The sequence below is a fragment of the Protomyctophum bolini genome (assembly GCF_963924005.1).
Source record: "Protomyctophum bolini genome assembly, chromosome: 6".
Classification (NCBI taxonomy): domain Eukaryota; kingdom Metazoa; phylum Chordata; class Actinopteri; order Myctophiformes; family Myctophidae; genus Protomyctophum; species Protomyctophum bolini.
In genome coordinates, this window is record NC_137867.1 from 41,133,807 (window position 1) to 41,157,537 (window position 23,731).

Below are 23,731 nucleotides of genomic sequence, written 5' to 3' on the forward strand. Positions count from 1 at the left end.
AGTTATATGCCTCTTCAGGATAGCCATGTTACTAAAAAACTAAACAGAAATATAGGCATAGGCAGTAAGCCAGACAAGTTAATATTTTTTTATTAACAATTTGATACATTTCCATCATCAATTATATTGAGTGAGCCATCTTCAGCCATATATACATAGCATAATGTATATACACCGGTATATACATACACAAATGAATGATGGAGGAAGTCTGCTTATATAACTGTGTAAGTACTGTGTGAACCCAATGAACCCAACAGTCCATAAGAGGGCACAGTGTGCATGTAGGAAAGAACAGGGGACCAGAACAAAAACATTAGTGCTGCACGGTTCTGGCTCAAATGTGGATCTCTATTTAGTTTAATACCTCCGCAAGAATCGATATCACGATTATCATTTCTTCCATGAAAATATGTATTGTCTTTAGTTGCTGAACATTTACATTCAAAATGTGGCACCTGTAGCCAAGCCAACTACTGTGGCTTTAAACTGACAACATCAAAGTGCTTGACTTAAATCTCTTAAAGTCTCTCTTGTAGCAAAAAACATAAGAGTAACTAAAATGAATTGGACAGCCTCTAGTGCTGCACCATTCTTGCTCAAATTTAGAAATGAGATCAGATCTCATTATGTGTCTGAATCTAGATCGCAATGTTTTTTCGATTAATTGTGCAGCACTACTTTTACATACAATTACAAATATGTATGCATTTATTTTTGACCAGCGTTTATGGTTGTTGTTGCCGCAATTTGCAACACTAGATTTTCTTTTTAATGGGTTGAACTTGAATCTAGAGTTGCAACACCAGCCATAGACATACATCCAAACAGAAGTTTGTTTACAATCTGAGTGACTAGTTAATAGGCCTATTAGCTATGAATCACTGTTTTGAAGTGTTGTGTCAGCTACATGTAGCTAAACTTTCCCAACACTGCAGATAACAATGAATCATAGCTAATAATTAGTATCAAATAACTTTAATAGACCTATTGCTTACTCCACTATACAGGTGCAGGTATTCGAGCCTCAATTCTTACTGGAAAAAAAACATCAAATAAATAATTAAATCCAGTGTTACTGTTGGGCAAGTTAAGCTACATGTAGCTGACCCAACAATACGTTCCGTGCAGATGATAATTTTTCGAGTTTGGAAGCTCTGCGTACCACGCGTTTTGAAATTGCACAATAATGCAGGACTCAGGAAGTTATTGAAAACAAGCGCTTCCGACTCCAGCACAAATAATCACCTGCACAGAGTTTATTGACAGAAAATAGCTCATAACGTGTCTAAGGTGGGTTTTTATGAAACAAAAACTTTGCAGGTAGAAGCTTTTCGTACAGCTGCAATGTTGGTGAGTTTAACATTGTTTAATACAATCAGATAGGATTTTTCTGTTTGGGTGTATGGGCCGTCATTGGCTGGTGTTGAAACTCTAGATTCAACCCATTAAAAAGGATCTAGTGTTGCAAATTGCGGCCATAGTTGTTGTAATATTAAACAAGCGACTGTTGGGATCCTGCTAATTGGGTGGATGAAAAGGCAAAACACGGCAAACAATTTCCCACCCTGCATAAGACCACAAGTTTGAAACAGCTCCCACGGGGACCACCGTTGACCATTCCATTTAAAAAAAAAAACTCTGTAATAAATCAAGCATTAATGAACTCTAAATAAATTCCGTGCCCATCACATTATGAGACCTCTCAGCATGATGCAGGCCAACAAATAGTTGTAAAGGTCAGTAAAGGCTCTCTAGCAGAAACTGAAACCTGATCTCTGCGGGTCAGTCAATGGAGACTGAGGGTTCCTTGGGGCATCGCACACCTTCTCTCTCTGGGGCAAGATGCCATGCCAACGACAGGCTTGCTTAGCAGCCAGCAAGCAGCCGGAAAAAGAATGCCAACATTGCACTGGAAGGACCCTGCCCCCTGATCGCAGACATAGCCTCTGTGTGTGTGTGTGTGTGTGTGTGTGTGTGTGTGTGTGTGTGTGTGTGTGTGTGTGTGTGTGTGTGTGTGTGTGTGTGTGTGTGAACTGCTGAGTAGCCACGGAAGGACACCAATAACATGACATGACTTCACTTCACTACTGACGCAATCACACCGCTGGCGTTGGCCGATAACGCATATCTCTATGACACACACACACACACACACACACACACACGCTATGTTTACCGCAGAGGGCTCAGTCAGTCTAGCAGGGCTCTACTATACTATTCACAGTTACACAGTCAGGGAGGTCTAAGCCCCTTACAGAGCCTTAACCTTACTCCTAACCCGTGACTCCATCCATGGCTACACAATCATGCAACAGAAAATATGAACTTTATCTAATCTGAAGATTTTTCATGGCGAGTAATGAATGATGATCTGACCTGTACTGTACTTTTATACAGCCACCCCAACTGCCTGCCCGGCAATACAACTGGTTTGGCTGCATGGCTTCAACATCTGTCAAATAAATAATGGCAACGGACTAGCAGTCGTCTGTGCCTAAACAAATGACTGCAACAAGTTAAAGTGCAAATTCTCATATCGTGTATCGTGTTATTTCTTTGATATCCATTCCTGCCAAGTGGATTCATTGCAATATCAACTCTGAAAATCCTTTGCAAGCGCTCATTCCTTCCAACGTTACGTTAGCATTAATGGCTAACGTTCTAGAGATGCATAATATGCATCATTCATTATTATCAGCAATGCTGACACGGTTTAAACTCTCTACAGGCCATGCATAGCAGCTAGCTGTGTCAAAAAAAGTGTATAGTCAATTGATATTTGCTTGAAATCCATCCCTCCCAAGTGGATTGCAATAATATCAACTCTGAAACCTAGAAGATGCATATGCATATATCAGCAATGCTGACATGATTTAAAATAAACTCTCTACAGGCAGCTATGTATTGTATTCGCCAATAGCAACAATGTAGCCTAGTCAAGAACAAACTAAAACACTAGCTAGACAGTAATGGTAAGCTAAGCTAACAGCTCGAAACAATAACTGCGCTGCTTCACTGTGAATTTGACCGAATCGGGTTTAATAGCCGGGGGGAAATGTTAAAAATGAATTAAATCCATTTGTAACCCCGAGATTGTATGAAACACAAATGTAACCTAATAGTGGGCCCGTTAAATGTCCATAAATGTGTTACATACACATTGCTTAAACCCGCAGGGTTAAAATAAATCAGCTGTGTGTGTGTGTGTGTGTGTGTGTGTGTGTAGCAATACTAGCATGCTAGCTTGTAGTGTTTTTGTTGTTGTTATGAGATGGAGGGCGGACCCCAGCCAGCGAGGCCGCTCCGCTCGAGCTCTGTCAAAACACAAAAACGGAGGAAAACACAACCCGGCTGGGTCGGACGGACTCACCGTGAAAAGAAAGAAGCGAAAAGCCGAAGCTTTTGGGTCGTGTAACAACAAACTATCGGTCATATCCCACTAGCCGAGGCCAGCTTCACTGCGTCCTCCTCCCGTAGTAGTACAACAAGCAGCAGCCGAGCCGAGTCGTCGTCGTCGTCGCCGTCGCCATCATCATCATCATCATCACCACCACCACCGCCGCGAAATCTCTCCACAACCAGTCAGTGTTGCCACTTGCCAGATTGTGTGTGAGAAAGAAGCATCCAGGGTCTAAGAAAAAGAAGAAAGCAATTCGATTCGAAAAAACATATTGCATTGCCAATGCAAGTGTATAATATAATAAAGACCGTTGGAAATGGGGAAGTATATACAGTTGGAGGGGGTACAGCATTTTGTAGACAGAGCTATTAATGTCACATTGTATCTTTATACATGTTATAATACAGGGTATATAACATGTCACGTTGGGACAAATATCAGCATTCTTTCTCAAGACTATCTAAGAAGCCCCAAAGAAATAAATAGGGTTTTTAAGCCATGCTACGTGCAGTGACCTTGTATATATGCTATTTTCAACCAAACAAATATTGGGCAAATCATTTTTGAAACATTTTAATGACACACATGCAGGTCCCTGGCACAAAATATTTTTTAGATTGTGTAGGTAGTCCTTCTCAGACAACTAGAGGTGGTCCTTGACTCCTTGACATGAAAATGTGTGAGAATCCCTGGTTTAAACGACATTAGAAAACAAGCCCAATATAAGCAACTGTCTGTACCCATTAGAAACAAGCCCCCAAAAAACAGCAGCCCGCAACAACTACAAATATTTACAAGCAACTTTACAGAACAACAAGCACAAAGTCACTTATAATAAGCGGACATGGCAACACTGTCTCCAACCCCAACACACGACGTAGTAGAACGTGGCGCACGTGCGTCACGGCGTGCGTGAGGGAGGCGGGGCCGAAGAAGCAGGGACTAAGCACGCGCGGCATGATAATAATGTAAACACCAGTCTGGTGACAGCTTTGAGGGTTTGTATAAACACAAACATTGAATGTCATTGACATTGAATGGCCACTGGCCAGCTTGAGCTTTGATTGATTGATTGATTGATTGATTGATTGATTGATTGATTGATTGATTGATTGATTGATTGATTGATTGATTGATTGATTGATTGATTGATTGATTGATTTAACAGTATGCAGAATTAAATAGGTACATTTCAAACAAAAGCACAACTCGATACAAAAACTGTTACTGTTACTGTGGACGACACCACACTTGTTTACACCATTTTCAATTCATCAGAATGTGTTTGTGTAAACGCAAACATTGGAGACAGAAGTGAGGACGCAAATTGTAATTGGCCAGAATGAGATGATGTATGATGCATAATGTCCAGTTTCCAAATTTGTATCATTATTATGCATAAAATGTATTAAAAACTTTTGAAAATAGCCGATCTACAGAGGTTCTAGATTGGCTATTTTCAAATAGCCGATATTAGTTTAAATAGGCGCAGGGCTGAAGCCAGCTGGGGTTAATGTAAGTTTTGTAATAACAATGACCTCTGAGATGTAGGCTAGGCTATACTGGAGTAGAAGTAAAGTATTGAAAATTGGAAATACTCAACAAAATTAAAACTAAATTAGCACTTGTACTTGTACTACAGTAAATGTAGTTATTTACTTTACACCACACTGGTAAACACGGTGGGTCTTGTGATGCTTGTCATGTTCTGTAAACCTCTGAATAATCATGGAAATGAATGCTGCTGCCTATCTATCAGAGATGTGATCTGTTTACACTGACAGCTGTTATGTTGACACACATACTGTCCATTCAGCACAATGCAGTGTTGCAAGTCAGATTATAGGCTACTAAGGCTAGTAAGGCTACACTCAAACATAACAAAAAACATGACTACAATTAAGTGAATTATTTATCTTTTATTCCACTTTTATTCCACAGCCTATTATACGCAGGAATTCTTATATGTGGAAGTATTGCATGTGGTCCCTGACTATTCATTTAGCAATGTAGTAATACTCATTTGTTGATCATCATTTTGGACAGTGGGCTATAGCCCATATCGTACGGCATACTATGGCACGCCGTTTTTCAGCATTTTTGAGGATTTGAAAAAAATGAAAAAATGAAAAAAACGATGGGTTATAGCCCATGTTTTTTGAAATTTTGGAAAAAAAAATCCAGGCCCATGAATTAGAGGATAAAGCTCACATGTTACCCAAATAGTTGAATACACAAAAGCTAAGGCACTGGTGTCGTACTTCTGGTTTACCGGAACGGGGTTCAACTCCCTGCAGTGCCCTGCTCAATGTGTTGTATTTACCGGAAAAATTGAGTGTTGCGGAGGATGAGAAACATTAGCAAATTGCGTAGTGTTGCGGAGTGTTTTTTCCGCAATTTCCGCAATTTCGCAATTTCCATTTCCGCAATTTCCGTAATTTCCATTTCCGCAATTTCCGCAAATACCGCAATTTCCATTTACTCAATTCCATCATTCCCATTTCCGCAATTTCCGCAATTCGGCAATTTCCGCAATTTCCATTTCCGCAATTTCCGCAAAAATCTTTCTACTAGTTGAGAAACAGTGAACTGAATGACCTGGTGACCTACATGATGACCGTCCATGTAGTCATTTTCTGACAAGTTGCAGGTCAAGAAATTCAACAGAAAAAGGGAGTTAGAATCTCAAGAGGGGGTATTCTGGAGGGTCCCTGAAGCAACACTATTTTCAGTGCCACCTAAAGCCTGGCTTTAGGTGGCAATTTTTTGCCACGGACAGATTCCCGTCTGGCCACTGCGAGGCTATCTGCGACCCACTGTTTGGGAAACAGTGTTCTATAGTCAGACATCTACCGGAGGAGCTTGGAGTTCTTATGATCGATGAAGAAATAAAGACGCAACACACCAAGATCTTAAACAATTATGTATTGTATGATGGCTTGATACACATGTGTAAATTCAATTTCAAGACGCTTGGCATACTTTTGTCCATTCATTAACATTTAATAGCCTACCTTGAAATATGTGGTATAAGACAGTTATTAAAGCCTTTATGACACTTGTATCTCTTGGTGCCTCACAGTTGGAACCTCAAAGTCCATCTTTCCCCAAATGACAAACCCTCCTTGTCAGAGCTGTAAATATTGACATAATAGATTAGTATCCATGTTGAAAACTATGAATGCAATCACTCAAATCGTGCCGACCAAATTCTCATCATTTAGTGACCAATGTCAATTATTATAATAAAAAAAAATCATTTCATTTCATGTGTTCGGCCTCTCGATACAAAAAGCTTAGCTTTTTCCAAACTGGGGTATAGGAAAAAACCTGTACCCCCTTTTTAAAATCACGATTTACCACAAGGCATTAGTCCTGAGGACAATGCGTCGAGGCATGATATGGCACAAAAAAACTAAAACAAAACTTGATTTAAATTTGTCATTTGGAAACAAGTGTATTAATGGGTATGTTTTGAGTTGTGATTATACTTGCATTTATTTTTCAGATGGTACCATTTTTAACCTGCCTCATGGTGACACTTGTACCAAATGTATCAACAGCTGCAACATGCATGGTCTTTAAATGATGTAAAATAAGTTAAGTGCCAATTCCAATGTCCAAAACAACAATCCAAAAGAAAAGAGTCTATCTATTCCGTTTCTTTTTTTTTTGGGGGGGGGGGGGGGTGACCAGAATGGAATTGCATGCAAATTGAAACAATAATGTTGATGTTTACATGAAGAGGTGTAATGGTAGAATGGCCTGAGTATACATTTCATTTTCAGCCATATACAGTATGTCCATCATGTCACACAGTAAACTTCAAAGTGTTAATGTAACTTTCGAGATAGTACAAATCGTTCCTGTCGGGCAGAAACCTTGCATCTCCATATTTCATCTATTTCAGGGGTTCTCAACCTGGGGGTTGCGACCCCTCGGGGGGGGGGGTCACATTTTTTGCTGAATGGCTGGAAAATGGAAATTAAGAGTTTACATAGTAGCCTACACATGAATGATTATATCTGGTTTCAGTATTTATTTATGATGCAGTTTCTCTATTAAGGTTATTGTAGCGGTCAATTTGTATTGGGGTGGGGAGGTGGGCGGGGGTCACGAGACATGGCCAAAGTATTTCCGCGGGTCCCCAGCCAAAAACGTTGAGAACCCCTGATATATTTTAAAAATATATATTTATTTAATGAATGCCCTACAAGAGTGTCGCACAATAGTAGCGAAAATAGCCGATATACAAACTCGCAATGCATTATGAGCTTGTACATCAGCTATTTCCTGAAAAAGTAACAGTTTTGGACATACGATTTTCAGCCGACACCAACGAAATTCAACCAAATGGACCCTCATGGTAATAAATGGATAAATGAACACTGACAATTTTTACTGTGTACCATGTATGACAATGAGTATTCCATATACAGAATGTCACTATTAATACAGCATATAAATTATGCACAAAACAATGGAGGTATACTGTATGAAAACCAGAGACCAATCTTCTGTAACTCCATGAATTTCGTTTCCCACATGTGAGAGTGAAGTCTGCAAACTATCTCTGAAAGGATATCCATTAGCTTCATCCTGGTAGTGCCAAAAATCAATACCAATTGATACCATACTTGGACGTCTGTGTAATAGATTAGAGAACACCTGCAGCTCTCAAGAAGCAAACCTATCTAGTCCCATAGACTTAATTACAACTTCCGTAATTCCATTTAATGCACGACAAGGTCTTTCTATACGCCAGGTACTATTTTGCTTATCTTATTCACTGCCACTGATGAGAGCAACTGTTTCAGTAAAGCTTTAAAAAGCAAGACTACCCTGAGAGAAGAGTCTAAAAGGTTGGGCAAGCTTGCCAGACCCAGAACTGGCTCGTACGGGTTTGGTTTATTAAATCTGTACACTCTATTTCTTTTTTTTTCAATATAATCAGCACATATTGTTCCAAGAATGTAAGATATTATTTTTCAGTTAATTGTGTAATATATATCTCTACATAATACAATCCAAGTCCTCTGAACTATTTAGACGATGTGCAAGTGTTTTACTACCAACTTCAACGATACAGTAAAGGCAAAGACTTTTGGACACTAAAGTTAGGATAATTTTGATATTTGAACTTTTCTTGAATCCTTCACAATTATCAAAATCTAAGTGCTGTAAGTAGTTCATACACGAGGTATTTAATATCTAGTTAATCGTTCCGAGTATAAAACAGAGGCAAAAATACATAAAGAACAACTTGCAAGCATGACAAAGAAACGTCTATAGACACAATACACAAGTGGTCAGGAGCAAAGATAATATGAGAGGAGAACCTGTAACCTGTAGTGTCCTGTAATATACTGTACTTACAAACTGACTTTTTACTGTTTATGTTGATAAGAGGTCATACGGTTTGTATTATGCTCCAAAAATACTACACTCCTGGGAGATAGCCCAAACATAATCATTTATATTATATTGGTGGTGGAATGGTTCATTCCATTTCTTATGCAACTGCCCACAAATGAAAACCTCTTCCTAAATTGAGTTGAAGTCTAGCTCATTTCATCAGGTCATGTTGTAGTGGTTTAACTGCAGACAAAAGGAAGATAAATTCAAGGGCAGAAATTGTCAGCCTACCATTTTCAAAAGTGTTGCCTCTTTTTCCAGGTAAAAGTGCAGAGGAAACAAGAGTGACTGACCACATGACGGAGTCAGTAAAATGGCAGGATCGTTTGCCTCCTGTCTCTTCAAATGGTAGCATATTAGTTGTTGTGACTGAAATGACGTTTTTTTTTTTTTCCCTCATTGGAATCGCAACAATCCCCACCGATTTCAGACGGTTCTGTCTGTGAGGCATGATACAAAATAAATGTTCCTCCATTTATTCAAAGAATGTGGTTAATGCATATGTATAAGAATGAAAAGTGTGATCATAGCATGATGATCATAATGATCAACGTAATCTGAGGTAACCGGGTATATCATGTACTGTGTTTCTTCGCCCGTTACAGTCTGAGAACCAGTTCAGAGAGGTATAAGTCTGAAAGAAATCGTGTAAACTGTGCTCGTGTATAGTGAATGTATCATTTACTACCAAAAGCACACTGGGCCCTAGAACTGTAAACCTCAAAGATTATTCAAAGAAAACAAAAACACTAAAAATACTACGGTATACTCGTTAGTTTTAACATTTCCTTTTTTGTTGTGATTCTTTTCTCTCTTTTTTTTGTCTTTTTTTTGGCTGATTTTTTTAAACTCTTTTTCTCTCGTTTTTTGCTCAAGTATATCACAGGTGACTAACTACAGAGGATAGGAGGGGGTCAGGTGAATACCATGCTACATCAGGTTTAGAGAAGGCTATTGCAGACAATTCTACAACATGTACAACCACATTTTATACGTCTGAGTTACAAATAGTTTCAAAACATATCACCAAGAAACTAAGTACATACGAGATGTGGAATATTTAGAGTCTTGAAGGACTATCCCTCAGTCAGAAGTAGGATTTCATGTTACTCGACTTAAACTGTCCCGTCTTACAGACAAAATCTGAAAAATTGCTATTCAAAAAGTAGCAAATTTGGTCAGTGTCTCTTTTCAAATAGTTATAGTGCTTTTGATGGCTTAAGACAGGGGTCTTTTTTTAATCTCACCCAGTGGCAATCTACAGAACTTCAGTGTACATTTCATGACACCATAGCTGCAAAAGTCTTCACATCAAGTCCAACAGGTAAAACAACAGCTAGTGCTGTCACATATATTTCAAAGTAGTATTCATTATCAAAAAAACCTAAAACACATTTATAAATATTTTTTTTTGTCTGTTTTACTTACCTAAAAGTTCTCTTATGGAATATGTCTGTATGTTTAGCTCTGTGTTTTCCATTTTCTGTGAGCAGTTTTCAGTACAGTCTGGGAGTCAGGAGAACAGACCTTCAGGAGCCAGGCTCCATTTCCTCGTGTTCCGGAAGCTTCTCTTTGAGAGTATTGCGTGAGCAGGATGTGGATGTGTGTGAAGAGAGACGGACACTAGAACTCCCACTCCAGTGTCTCCTCTCGATTGGCCGCTCTCTCTAACCTGTGGATGATGTTATTGAGGTTGGCCATTTTCTCGGTGCGTCTCTGAGAGCTCCGGTTAAGTTTGGGGCTCTGGAGGAGGGGGGGGTTAGGGTCCAGGCTGTGATTGGTGGTGCTCGACGACGAGGGGGGGTTGTTGCCGGGCAGCGAGGGCGATATGGGGGCGGAGGAGGAGGGGACGGGGGAGACCGACATCATGAGGCCCGGCGAGGAGGCGGCCGACGGGGAGTTGAGCGACACCTCCAGGCTGCTGCGGCACGGCTCCGAGGAGGCCTTGAAGCTGACCGGGTCCACCGGGGACTTGCTGGAGTCGTCGCCCTCGTGCCTGGACTGGTTGGCTCGTTGGGGCCCGTCTTGTGAGAGCGGCCCGTGATACAGGCCCTGGGCCTGGACGCTACCCATCCCCTCCTCCTGCTGCCTCAGGCTCTGGCCGGCCGAGTGGGGCTCGCGGCAGCCGGCTGGAGATCCGTCCTCGCGCTCGCTTTTCAACTGCGGGAACTGGACGGCCATCGAGAAACACTGAACCCTCGGCTGTCTCATGGCGTAGCCCTCCCTGGAGCCCATCTCTTCCCCGTCGTCCTCCCTGTCGGACGCCTCCTGCTTGACGCGAGGCAGAGCCGCGTTGGCGCTGAGAGGCCGGCTGGAGTGTGGGACGTATCCTGAGTGCTGCGGCAGCCTGCGCTCCTCTCCGTCGGAGTAGGGGGGGCTGCGCGGGGCCAAGGGGGAGTAGCTATGGTGCTCTGCGTCCGTGTCGTTGTCCGGCAGGCCCTCCATCAGCACTTCCCGTCGCATCCTGGACCTGCGCAAAAAACGCGACATGTTAACACTATTTTTGCCGGGGAATTTCTCCGAATAAAAGGCGTTAGAGTGCCACGCTGATGCTTGATTAAGTCATAAATGAAGACAGAACATCAGCGTTCTGATCAAAACCATGGAGAGCGGCCGTAGATTCGGAGACATGAGCAACATTTGTTGGCCCGTAAACAAGGAGGTGAATGGCATTGCTCATGAGAAACATGTCTAGGATCGCTGAAGGAAAGACAAAAAAGAAATATATATACATTTTTGTAATAAAAAGGCAGGAAGGCATTTAGAGTTCGATTTGACGCACTCTCTTGTCTAGTGCAATTTACCCGGTGCCCAAACATGTTCTATAAGCTTAAATTACATGCTTGTCAAATTTCTCCTCCATGCCTGCACTTTAAATGTTCATTTAAAGGGATATTTCACTTAAAAAAAAAACTTTGTCATTTTATCATCTATTCAGGCTTAAGTGAACACCTCAGACAGTTTTTAAGTTAATTGATTCAGTAATTAGATATTTGATATTCACTTTACCTGCCCCGCCCCCTTCCTATACAAACCCATTATAACTTCAAATATAGATTCATCGAAAACACCCAACCTTTTTTCTGGTGACTGATAGTGTCCTTCCAATACGTGAGGGGGTCGTGCTTTTTCATTTACTGTTATTATTTATTTTTAATTATTATTTTGGAAAATAACCTCCTCCAGGAGGAGGCCGGAAGAGGGAGATGTCAGCTAATTTGAGCCGCTTTTTGGTAATTAGCCTGGGAAACTAAGAAAAAGCGATGCATGACACTAAATTGGGTTTATATGATTAACATTGGTAAATGGTAAATGGTGCATTTATATAGCGCCTTTATCCAAGGCGCTTTACATAGATTGTGCATTACATTCACCCATTCACACACACAATCATATACCGATGGCGGCGGAAACCATGCAAGGCACCAACCAGCACATCAGGAGCAATTAGGGGTTCAGGGTCTTGCTCAAGGACACTTCGACACCAACTCTGGGGGAGCCCGGGTTCGAACTGGGTTACCATCTGATCACTCTACCCCTGAGCCACTGCCGCCGAAAACATTGACTGTTTTCAATGTTTGATTTAAATTTATATAATGAAAAATAATAATAGTTTAGGCCCTACAGCTTTTGAAACATAAGTCACATTTTTTTTTTTTTTTGCATTTTCATGTCAAATGAGCCACCTGATCAGCTAAGATGGGCCAACATTTATTTTTAGCCTGCTCATTGCTCTCTTTCAGTGCCACCTGGTGGTCACCAGTTTAGGCTTTGAGTGCCAATTCTCCCATTATAAAGAAAGAAAGAATTTGTAATTATATTATGCATGTAATGTGCATGTCATCACCTGTACACCAGATTAGAGGAATTATATATGTACTTAATTGGCAATTAGACATCTAGACGTTTATGGCTACCATTAAAGTTGAACAGCTAATGGATCGATGCACATGATTCTTGTCACAGCTGTAGCCTACTTGACATAAAACAGTTTCTTTGATTGGTCTATGGTTGTTATGGTGGGAGATGCAATGCATCACATCTGATATGGTGCAATCATCAGTCATATAATCACTGCTCAGGGCAAATGCCAGGTGAAAGCAATCCGAGTTGTCAATGATAATGTTGATAAATCATTAAAAAAAATCTATTAAAACAAAATGTATAATACATTATTATTTTTATGAAAAAGCTTTTTTTTAAAGGTGTTCAGCTAAAATGTGCCACTCTATCATAAAAAATGCAAAAGCAAAAAAAGTCATATCTGATAAAAAAATAATAATGTCACTAGGCCTATATTTTATTAATACAATGAATGGCATGCAAGATACAGTGTAGAATTACATGTCATGATAAAACAATGAACATTAACATATTACTTTGTTCAACTTTAAGTCAATTGAACTCTGTGTGGAGTTTGCATGTTCTCCCCGTGTACCCTCACAAAAAACATGCAAGTCTGGTATCTAAACTATCTCCTCCTGGCCAGCCGGGGCGCCTGGGAGGGGAAAGGAACCGGTCGGAAATAACGTGTTCCTTCCACGCGCTACGTCCGGCCGGGGAAATTCCCCCCTGTCAGGTGAAAAGAAGCAGCTTGGACTCCTCATGCATAGAAGGAAGCATGAGGTCAGTCCGCTGCCCCCCCAGGTTGGCAGAGGTGTAGCGCCCAGGATTACATTAGATAATTGACACTGGGTGAAAAAAATGGGTTGCAAAATCGTGGGATAAAAAAGAAGAAAAAGAAACACGTAAATTGGGCCACTAACAAAATATTTTATTTCAGACTAAATGAGTTAGCTAAGCAAAAAATCTGAATTATATCTAATAAAGGCCATCAGAACATGTATTCAAAATATGTTTTTGTAGATTAGAGTTTTCTTGACTTATAAACCTTATCATTGACAAGTAACATTTGCTTGCACGAACACTAACAGTGTTCTCCAATGTCGGTCTGGATTTGAGGCATTGCTCATCCCACCATAAAAAATATAGACCAATCAAATAAATTGTTTTATGTCAAGTACTGCTGTGGCAAGAAACGTGTGCAGCCATTGGCTGTTAAAACTTAAAGGGCTAGGAGCTAGGAAGCTGAAACTGTAGCTGGCTCATTTTACCTGAAGGCCCACTTTACCTGAGACCACCCTAAACATCAAAATGTATTATTAAAAATAAATAAAAACAGTAAATGAAAAACCACAGCCCCTCACCTATTGGAAGGACACTATCAGTCACCAGAAAAAAGGTTGGGTATTTTCGATGAATCTATCATGGTTAAAATAGAGTTTGAAGTTACAATGCGTTTGTATAGGAAGTGGGCGGGGCAGCTAAAATATCAAATATCTAAATACTGAATCAAACAACTTAAAAACTGTCTGCGGTGTTCACATGAGCCTGAGTAGACAATAAAATTACCAAAAGTGTCTTTGAAAGTGAAATATCCCTTTAATGCCTGGTAAAACTTTGCTGTCTTAATATGTCTTCTACATATTTCTTGTACCAGTAGGTTATGCATGTGCTAGCCTTACGTTTATTTTGTTTACATGTTTTAAATGTTTTTATGTTTCTACGATTTTAATGTCATATGTGTCATGACATATCTAGTGTTTTTGTGTTTCCATCTGACTCATCGTGCAAACCAATTTCCCGCGAGGACATTGAAGGCTTTCTTTCATATTCTGTGCACTGCATATTCACGCGTTTCTAGAACTGCAGACCTGTAGTTATGGAACCAGTTGATGACCGTGTTGGTCTTGAGGTTGAGCCGGGAGGCGAGCATCTCGATGGTGTTCTGCGAAGGGTAGGGCTCCAGGAGATAGGCCCTCCGTAGGGCCTCCTTCTCCTCGGCCCCCAGCACCACCCTGGGCTTCTTCACCTGGCTGTAAGGGCACAGGTCCAGAGAGCCCAGAGCCGGGCTCACGCACTCGGAGCGAGTGCTGGGCGAGTCACTGTCGGAACCCGTGCTCAGCAGCCCGTACCTCCTCTTCAGGTAGGCTGGAGGGAAGACACAAATGATATCTGGTTTCAAAGAAGTAGGAAAAAAGATATTATAGTAATATACCATTGGTTCTCAAATCTTTTCATGTCAAGGACCCCCAAATTGACACTAATCATCACCGCAGACCCCCATTTGAAGATTTTTACAGCTCTAGCAAGTGACTCTCAACCATTATATTTTGAAGGACCCCCAGTTTGACTTGCATTAGGTTTAGGCTACGGACACCCATTTAGTGGCATTTCTATCTCTGGGACCCCAATTTATATTATTAAATTAAAATTAAATTACTCTGAGAGTGTGTCCATTTGGTTCAGGGAGAAAAGCGACATGAACCATTTGGTTCCTTTGGTTCCCAACTATCATTTAGCTGGGGACCCCCTGGAACTTCCTCAAGGACCCCTGGGGGTACCCGGCCCCCACTTTGAGAACCACTGTAGTATACTATATCAGAAACTCCACATACTGTAGCAGGTGAATGTAACCAGAAGAAATGGCTTTTGAATGGAATAAATCAGCAACATGGACACAGTACAGTGGAGCTGAAGCAGATGCCATCAATAATCAGTGCAAATCCACCTTTCTTCTCCATCTTCTTCATGTCCCTCAGCTTCTCCACATTGTGAGGGTCATTGAGCCAGAGCTGCATGCGGACAAAAGGCTCCCTGCCTTTGAGGCTGAGTTTATGCCAGGGTTTGGGTCTGGAGAGCAGGTCCGATACCGAGCCTTGTGTCAAGCCCAGGATGCTCTCTCCAAACAGACGCTGGCCTGCGTGGGGAACACAAAGCAGCCTCTCAACAACATGATACAGTCAGTATATACTCGAGGTACTCGCCTAGTGTACGCATGCATCAAGTGTGTCAGTGTAACTTGACAACTACGGTAACAAAACATGAAGTGTGATATCATTGACAGTCAGACAGAGATGAGGTAAGGCGAAGAGGAAGGCATTAGGGATCCTTGGGTAGGAAGGGGCTCAATAGCTCATCATCAGCTACAGTATATTCCCCCAAAGTGTGACATGAATATGGTCAAAAGTGTCCAAAGAAGTGGGGCGCTTGTTTGTATTTTTCTGTGTCTATGAGGTGACAGTACTTCATTAGACACCCTGGAGTCGTTTTTATGTGCAATGGTGTATTCACTTTGTGTTTCTTCCTGGAGGCTGAACCCTTGACAGTCAAACGGGCCAATGAAATAAACAGTAATATAGTGAGTGACATGATCACACTATCAGCACCTCCCCTAACCCCTCCCCCTTCATCATACAACTATAGCTGTGGGTGCGGCTTCAGTTCAGGTGGATCACCACCCATCACCACCCACCAGGCAAACTTAATGAATTGGTGGGCGTGTCCACATAAAAGCATGATTTTAACAAATACTGTACACTTTTTGGAAAAAGTTCTTCCTCCTTATATTATAATAATACCTGATGATCATGTTTTAGGGTTGAAAAAATCGTGGCACTCAAATGGTGGTATAATACTATAGTATGAATGGGCCTATAATCATTACATCACTGGCCATAAGTGTAATACATACTGTTTATATCTTTTAAAATGTATTTCAAACCAGGAACACCAGGAGTATTAAAAGGATAGAGACTGAACCGGAACGATAGCCACTCTGCACTCTGTTCCTACCGGGAAGGAGTATTTTATTTTTTGAGCCGAAATGCGAACAAAAATAAAAGCCGGGGTACCGAGGCCATCAGCCAGGTTCAAACGGAAAAGCGTGCACCAACGCTCTGAGCCACCAACAAGCAGCGCCACGATGATTGATGACGACTCACCCAAGTTATTGTCTGTCAACACCTCCTTCACCTTCTTGGTGATGGCGTAGGTGTCCAGCTCGGGGGACATGGCCACCAGCTCCTGGATGCCCAGCGGAGTGGTGGGCTGATGCAGGGTCATCGTCATCATGCCCCCCGGGGTGCTCTTCCCTCCCTCGGGGTGTGGGTTCAGCCCCTGCAGGCTCTCTGCAGGCTGCTGGTTCTCCTTGCTGCTCTCCAGGGCCAGGCTGACCAGAGGCTCCACCAGAGGACTGGGGTGGCTGTCGGCCGGGCTGGGCGGCGGAGAGGGCGAGGACTGGGCAGTCGCAGGGCTTTTATCTGTGGATGGAACATCAAATGACACGTTAGTATCTACTATAGCTACTGTTGGCTTGAACAATCCTTCTATTGAAATGACCATGTCAGTGGCCTCGTGGTTGGAGTGTCCGCCCTGTGACTGGGAGGCAGTGTTGATTTCGTCTACTAAAACTTAAGACGAAAAATGTTGTGAGCTTGTAGAAGTGTAAAGACAGTCATTTCGACAGCATCAAGGCCCGCCAAAATACATTTTAGTCGACTAATATCTAAAACTAGACTAACAGTAAAACATTCCAGGTGACTAAAATATGACAAAAACAAAATTAAGTTTCATTCCAAAGACTATGACTACACTAAAATAGAAATGTGCTGCCAAAAACAACACTGCTGGGAGGTCTGGGTTCCATCCCCGGCCGGGTCATACCAAAGACTATAAACTTGGCACTCAGCATCAAGGGTTGAATTGGGGTATTAAGTCCCTACGAGTCCCGGGGGTGTACTTAATTGTACATCAAGCCACCTCACTCTACGTAAACAGGAGATAGGCTCCTGTCCCTACTGTATATGGGCCTCATGGCTCGTCAAGGCTCACCCACGCAATAATGCTGGCTACTACAACCTGAACACACTGATCGCCACGTTATCAAGCAACACGCTGTCAGCACAATAAGCCTGCCAACACCGGGGAATCTGATATATAATATACAATCTGATATAATCTTTCTACATACTAAGTAATTAAGATTAGAGAGAGAGAGAGAGAGAGAGAGAAGGCCACACTAATTGACGTTGCTTTGCGTGGATGCACATATAATGTTGTCAGCAAAATAATAACCCAGCAGAGACATGCATACATACTTCATGTTATTGGCTTGAGGCAGAATTAATGTTGGTTTAAAGGCTCTCAATAATTCCTCCAGGAATCCGTCTTTGCATGTGTTTATGACTGTGTGCAGTCTGACTGAGCCACCCTAACTGCCTAACTGTGTGTGCTTCTTACCCTGAACGTGGCCTTGGCTGGGCATCTGCATCATGAGGCTCTGTCCCAGCTGGTCCAGCAGCCACAGCTGCATGCGGATGAAGGGTTCCCTGCCTTTCTGAGTCAGCTTACTCCAGGGCTTGGGCCGAGACAGCATGTCACTCACACTGCCCTGGGACAGCCCCAGGACCTGTGCGTGTGTGCGTGCGTGTGTATATGTGTGTGTGCGTGTGTGTGTGTGTGTGTGTGTGTGTGTGTGTGTGTGTGTGTGTGTGTGTGTGTGTGTGTGTGTGTGTGTGTGTGTGTGTGTGCAGGACGAACATTACAGTCAAGTTAGATAGAGAAAAGCAATTCAAATGATTATCTATTTGTTGTATGTAATGTTAAATAATTTGACGTGGACATCACAGTCACATTGATTGCACAATTGTACAATTTGTAGATGCGTTGCTTACAGTGTTTTAGCACAAGTGCTGGTTCTCAACACATGTCCACAGGAGACTTATAACACTTAAAACCCAATTGAGTACAAAAAAAGGAATACATCATAATCATGTGTGTGAAACAAAACAAAAGTAGACATAATCATTGAGGTAACCAGTGAGGAACTGTTTATACTACCTCATATGCAGTAAAAAAAAATGTCACTAAATGAACACGGATGAGGATTTTTGCACAATTACACATAGCTTTCCTTCCTGTGCACGTTAATTTAATTCTGGTTTTTTTGCAGTCCGGTGCTTTGCTCAAGGGCACTAGGGCAGTGGTTCTCATGTCAAGGTCCATTATTTATCAGACCCAAAACTTAGAATTAAGCAATATTACGCGAGAGGGGGGTGGTTTAACGTCATTAATGCACGCCTGAAGTGCATAAATGACTTAAAACTAAGAAAATCGCTGAAAATGAATAATGTTTCAATGACAGATGTATAGTCACTACGACCACAAATGTCCCAAGAACCTAGCTACAGTCCCAAGAACTGAAGAAATGTCCCAAGAACCTATAGCTACAGTCCCAAGAACTGAAGAAATGTCCCAAGAACCTAGCTACAGTCCCAAGAACTGAAGAAATGTCCCAAGAACCTAGCTACAGTCCCAAGAACCGAAGAAATGTCCCAAGAACCTAGCTATAGTCCCAAGAACTGAAGAAATGTCCCAAGAACCTAGCTACAGTCCCAAGAACTGAAGAAATGTCCCAAGAACCTACAGTCCCAAGAACTGAAGAAATGTCCCAAGAACCTAGCTACAGTCCCAAGAACTGAAGAAATGTCCCAAGAACCTAGCTACAGTCCCAAGAACTGAAGAAATGTCCCAAGAACCTAGCTACAGTCTAGAACCTAGCTACAGTCTAGAACCTAGCTACAGTCTAGAACCTAGCTACAGTCTAGAACCTAGCTACAGTCTAGCCAGCGAGTCTGCTGCGTTCCGAGAGAAAAGCACGGCTGAATGGTTTGTTTTAATTAGGCGTTGAAATAATGTGGTTTGAAGCACGGCTAGAAAGGAGTTAAAACGACCTGTTGTATAATGTGTTTTTGTCGCTGGATAGGATCTTGTCCACAGTTCCATGCTGTATTGATGTGGTACGATAGGATAACAATTATTCTACGTTCTCTAATTGTGTAGACTTCTTGAAAATTAAGTAATGCAGATGTTTAACTATTGAGAGAGTAAAATGATGGTTTCATTTTACACTCAAGAGTTAAAGATCTATACGGGTCCATTTGGTTACCACCTGCTGGAACCCCCTCAAGGACCACTAGGGTGATGATCACTGTGATTATGTGAGGCTCATACCTCACATTTGGTTTTCAACCTTTTTCACATCAAGGCCCATTAATTATTTGGCATTTGTGCCACGGACCACCATTTGATTAGATCTAGCCTCTCAGACCACAAAAAAATAAGATGTTGTCCACAATTCCATGCTGTATTGATGTGTTACCATAGTAGGAGAGATAACAGGCAAACATTGATCAAAATAACAATTCTTCTACATTCTCTAATTGTGCAGACTCATTCTCTAATTGTGCAGACTTCTTCGTAAATTGAGTAATGCAGATTTTGTTACAATAATTTTGCTCTTGAGAACGTAAAATGAAACCGAATGGTTTCATTTTACCCCCCCCAAGGACCACTGGTGGCCCCCAAGGACCACTGGTGGCCCCCAAGGACCACTGGTGGCCCCCAAGGACCACTGGCTGAGAACCACTGCGCTAAGTTGCCAGAGTTATTACATTTGGCACATCATACTGTACATACAACAAAGCTTTTAGTAATTCATGTTCCTTGAACCAGCACTAGAGGGCAGCAGTGCACCATTAACATCTCTGTTAGTTAGACTCCAGAGCATAGTCAAGCACTGTTGGTTTAAACCTTTTCAGGGCTGCAACACACTTGAGGAAAATGGGGGAAATTAATCCATCCATGGTACATCAAGTTATTGATTATTTGCAAATGTCAAACAGTGCATTCATTGCATGATTGTACAAACGTGAATAGCATAGGCCCGGTTTAGAACAGACAAGGGTCAAAATGCATTAACCTAAAGAAGGTGTTATTTTTAATAAGTCGACTTGGTACTCCTTAATGAAGTTAGCCTAATATTTTTGTATGACATTTATCTGAACTAAATCATGTATGACTTTCATTTGAATTATTTCTCCAGACTTGCCTAGGGCGTGCCACAGGACACGCACAGAGAGCCCGGCGATGTGCTTAACCCATTCTGACCTGAGATCAGATTCTAAAAATGTCTTCTACATCCTGACAGTTTTCATTCTGACCTGAGATCAGATTCTAAAAATGCCTGTTTGAAAATGACAGTTTTCTGAAAAAGCTGTTTCTATGTCAGTCGTTCTTCGATTTTTCAAAAATAGCAGACCTACAAGCTCATAGCGCGCCACCGAGTGGCGTGCTATGAGCTTGTAGATCTGCTATTTTTCAATAGCTAAAGCATAACATAATGCTAACACCAAAAGGGGTTCCCGCCTAGAAATGGTTAACTGAAAATTAACTGTAGCTGCTTCATAGTGAATGAACATGGAAACAGAGACCCCAGAAGAGGTTTCTGTGAAATGAGGGCACATGTTCCATTTCAGAATATTGATAATACAACTAAAGCTAGCTTATCTATTGTATATACAGTATACAAAGTCTCAGTCAATCTGTATGCGGTAGGGTTGTCCTGATCCGATCACGTGATCGGAAATCGGGGGCCGATCACATTTTCAAATGATCGGAATCGGATCGGGAGCAAATAAGCGTGATCGGATATTAGACTGGATATTTTCTGTGGTTTTGGATATTATACTATTGTGATATTGCATAAGTGCTATATAAAAATAGAAATATCGGATCGGGAAAAATCTGCATCGGCAGATACTCAAAATCAAATGATTGGAATCCATAGTATGCGGGACATGTTGTTTTCGTCGACTAATACTATGACGAAAACTACATAAAAACATACAAACTAAGCCATGATGACTAAAACTAAATATACTGGCAATTTTGTCAACAAATAAAAACTAAACTAAAATGTTAGGAAGGGACTAGTGGACAAGAGATCCAGTATACGTCATTTTACAATTGGTTGCATGCTGAAAATAGCCGATCAGCTGTTTTCAGCAAGTGTAAAATTAAATCAATCGTTACGGCCCGCCAAAATACATTTTAGTCGACTAAATCAACTGTAGATTTAGTTGACTAAAATCTTATGATATTTAGTCGACTGAAACTAGACTTAACACTAAAGCATTCCAGGTGACCAAAATGTGACTGAAGCTAAGTGAAAACTATTCAAGAGACTAAAAACTCAAATAGAAATGTGCTGGCAAAAACAACACTGATGCGGGGATCCATACAAAAATCAGTCTCCTATTCATTAACTATGGAGCAGCTGCAGATTTGATACCTCGATAATAATAACACTGCTGCTGAAAAAAAAAAAAAAAATCCAAGAATGACATCTGACCTTTTCGCCGAAGATCCTCTGACAGATGCCGTTCTTGGCCAGCTTCTCCTTGACCTGCCTGGTCAGCTCCAGCGTGTCCACCTCCCTGTACATGTACATCTCGTACTGCTCTGGGGTCAGCGGGGGGACGGTGGGTTTGAGGGCGCGGGGGATGTAGGCCGGGTAGTACGACAGCCTCCCGCCGTGGGGTCCTCCTCCTCCCCCGGGGGGCCCGGGGGACTCCCCGCTCACCACGGACGCGTCAGACTCCACCTTTACAATTCACAATGTAGGAGTTCAGCAGACGCTCTTAATAAACCTGAGGACGATTCTACAAATATCTTCTATATCATGACAGTTTTCCGGGAGAAACTCGTGTTTCTGTCAGTGGTTCTCAAACATTTTCATGTCAAGGACCCCCAAAAATATATGTAATTGGCCGCCGACCCTCATCTGAAAATATGTTGTTCCAGGGACCCCCCCCCTCCCCCCCTCCCCCCCAGAAGCACAGATTTGAGTTCAAAATGTTCGCTCTGAAAGAATATATATTCAAAGCTTTGCGCCACATTTTCACGATAAAAAAAAATATAGCAGATCTACAAGCTCGAAGTGCAGCACTCAGTGCAGCGCTATGAGCTTGTAGATCTGCAATTTTTCAATAGCTAAAGTATAACATAATGCTTAAAACAGCAAAAGGGGTTTCCGCTCAGAATGGGTTAATCCAGAGTGACACACAGTAAGCAAGGTAAAAAATATGGTTCTACAACAAATACAATCACATGTGTGGGGCGTGTGAAGTGAGGGAAGCTCTAATACGTCATCATCATCACATTCACAACCGCATATCTCCCACCCAATCACGCCAGCCAATCACAATTTGCGTCCTCACTTTTGGCTTCAATGTTTGTGTTTACACAAACACTCAAAGTTGGCCATAAGAGGGCCCTCAAAAATAGTCATCAAGAATCATAGGTAAGCTAAAAATATCTACCGGTATGTAATGAAACTATGTGTATACACTACAGAGTGCCATGTCTACATAAAATGCTATCTAAGTTACATAAATTGAGCCTTTGCATACGCCTGTAGCCTAAGGTCGTCGAGGCTAGGGCAAGTGCTACGGGCTATGATGGAGTCTGAAGAGGTGGGATGTCAGACTACGGCGGAAGATTTTGGAGTGAGTCTGCAGTTCTGATTGCAATGGGAAGTGCATTCCATAGTGTTTGGAGCCAGAAGGGAGAAGAGTTTGGGGACGTGTTGAGCGTTTGTTCACGGCTGTCTCTAGTGAGTTTTACTTCCAGCTTACCTTCACCTCCACGCCGAGTCGACCCGATCCCGACTCCTCCTCCGCGGCCGAAGCCTCCTCGCTGTTGAGGAGGCCGGCCTCCCCGTTCTCCAGACGGGGCCAGACGGGCCGGGGAAGGGCCGAGGGCCCGGAGGAGGACGAGGACAGTGAGGGAGAGACGGAGGCGAAGGGTGGACCGCTGCCCGGCAGACCCAGGGGCGCACCACGCTCCAGAGACCAGTGCTGGTCGAAGTAGGTGCCCACCTGCAGGTCAAATAAAGTTTGGCTTTAGAGAGATAATATATTAAAGGTCTTTGGGTTTTGGTTGTTTCATCTTTCTCTTTTGTATTATGGGATTGTCTTTCCTTCGTCCTTGACTCCTTAGTACATGATAACACATAAAGTTGGTGAAAAGCCATTGGATCTCTTTATACAAAAAAATATCTCCTGTGTCATTAGGGTATCCTATTGGTTGCTTTGCTTCCCTGGTCTGAGAAATGTTTCTTTTATTTTTGTTTTGTCTGTTTGTCTTGTTTGTTTGTCTTCTTTTCTGTCAAAAAATAAATAAATAATTCATTAAGCTTTAAATAGCATGTGACACGTCAAACTAGGTTTT

The 23,731-nt window shown here is 41.9% G+C and overlaps 2 protein-coding genes across 5 annotated transcripts in view; both read right to left on the reverse strand.

Annotated features, from left to right (window-relative positions):
* Nucleotides 1-3,560, reverse strand: part of mtmr3 (myotubularin related protein 3) — a 41,213-nt gene extending 37,653 nt beyond the window's left edge. For 3 of the 4 annotated variants that reach the window (XM_080766877.1, XM_080766878.1, XM_080766876.1), the window contains exon 1: nucleotides 3,374-3,560. The gene's annotated coding sequence lies outside the window, so the exon portion shown is untranslated. The remainder of the gene's footprint in view (nucleotides 1-3,373) is intronic. The other variant, XM_080766880.1, reaches the window with a different exon arrangement.
* Nucleotides 3,561-10,330: 6,770 nt separating this feature from the next.
* cux2b (cut-like homeobox 2b) overlaps nucleotides 10,331-23,731 on the reverse strand; it is a gene marked incomplete at its 5' end in the record, with an annotated part of 156,170 nt that continues 142,769 nt past the window's right edge. The window contains 7 exons of the mRNA XM_080767058.1: nucleotides 10,331-11,288; nucleotides 14,533-14,809; nucleotides 15,390-15,578; nucleotides 16,603-16,920; nucleotides 17,900-18,068; nucleotides 21,852-22,103; nucleotides 23,137-23,379. Coding sequence (XP_080623184.1) covers nucleotides 10,442-11,288; nucleotides 14,533-14,809; nucleotides 15,390-15,578; nucleotides 16,603-16,920; nucleotides 17,900-18,068; nucleotides 21,852-22,103; nucleotides 23,137-23,379 — 2,295 coding nt within the window. The 3' untranslated portion in view covers nucleotides 10,331-10,441. The remainder of the gene's footprint in view (nucleotides 11,289-14,532; nucleotides 14,810-15,389; nucleotides 15,579-16,602; nucleotides 16,921-17,899; nucleotides 18,069-21,851; nucleotides 22,104-23,136; nucleotides 23,380-23,731) is intronic.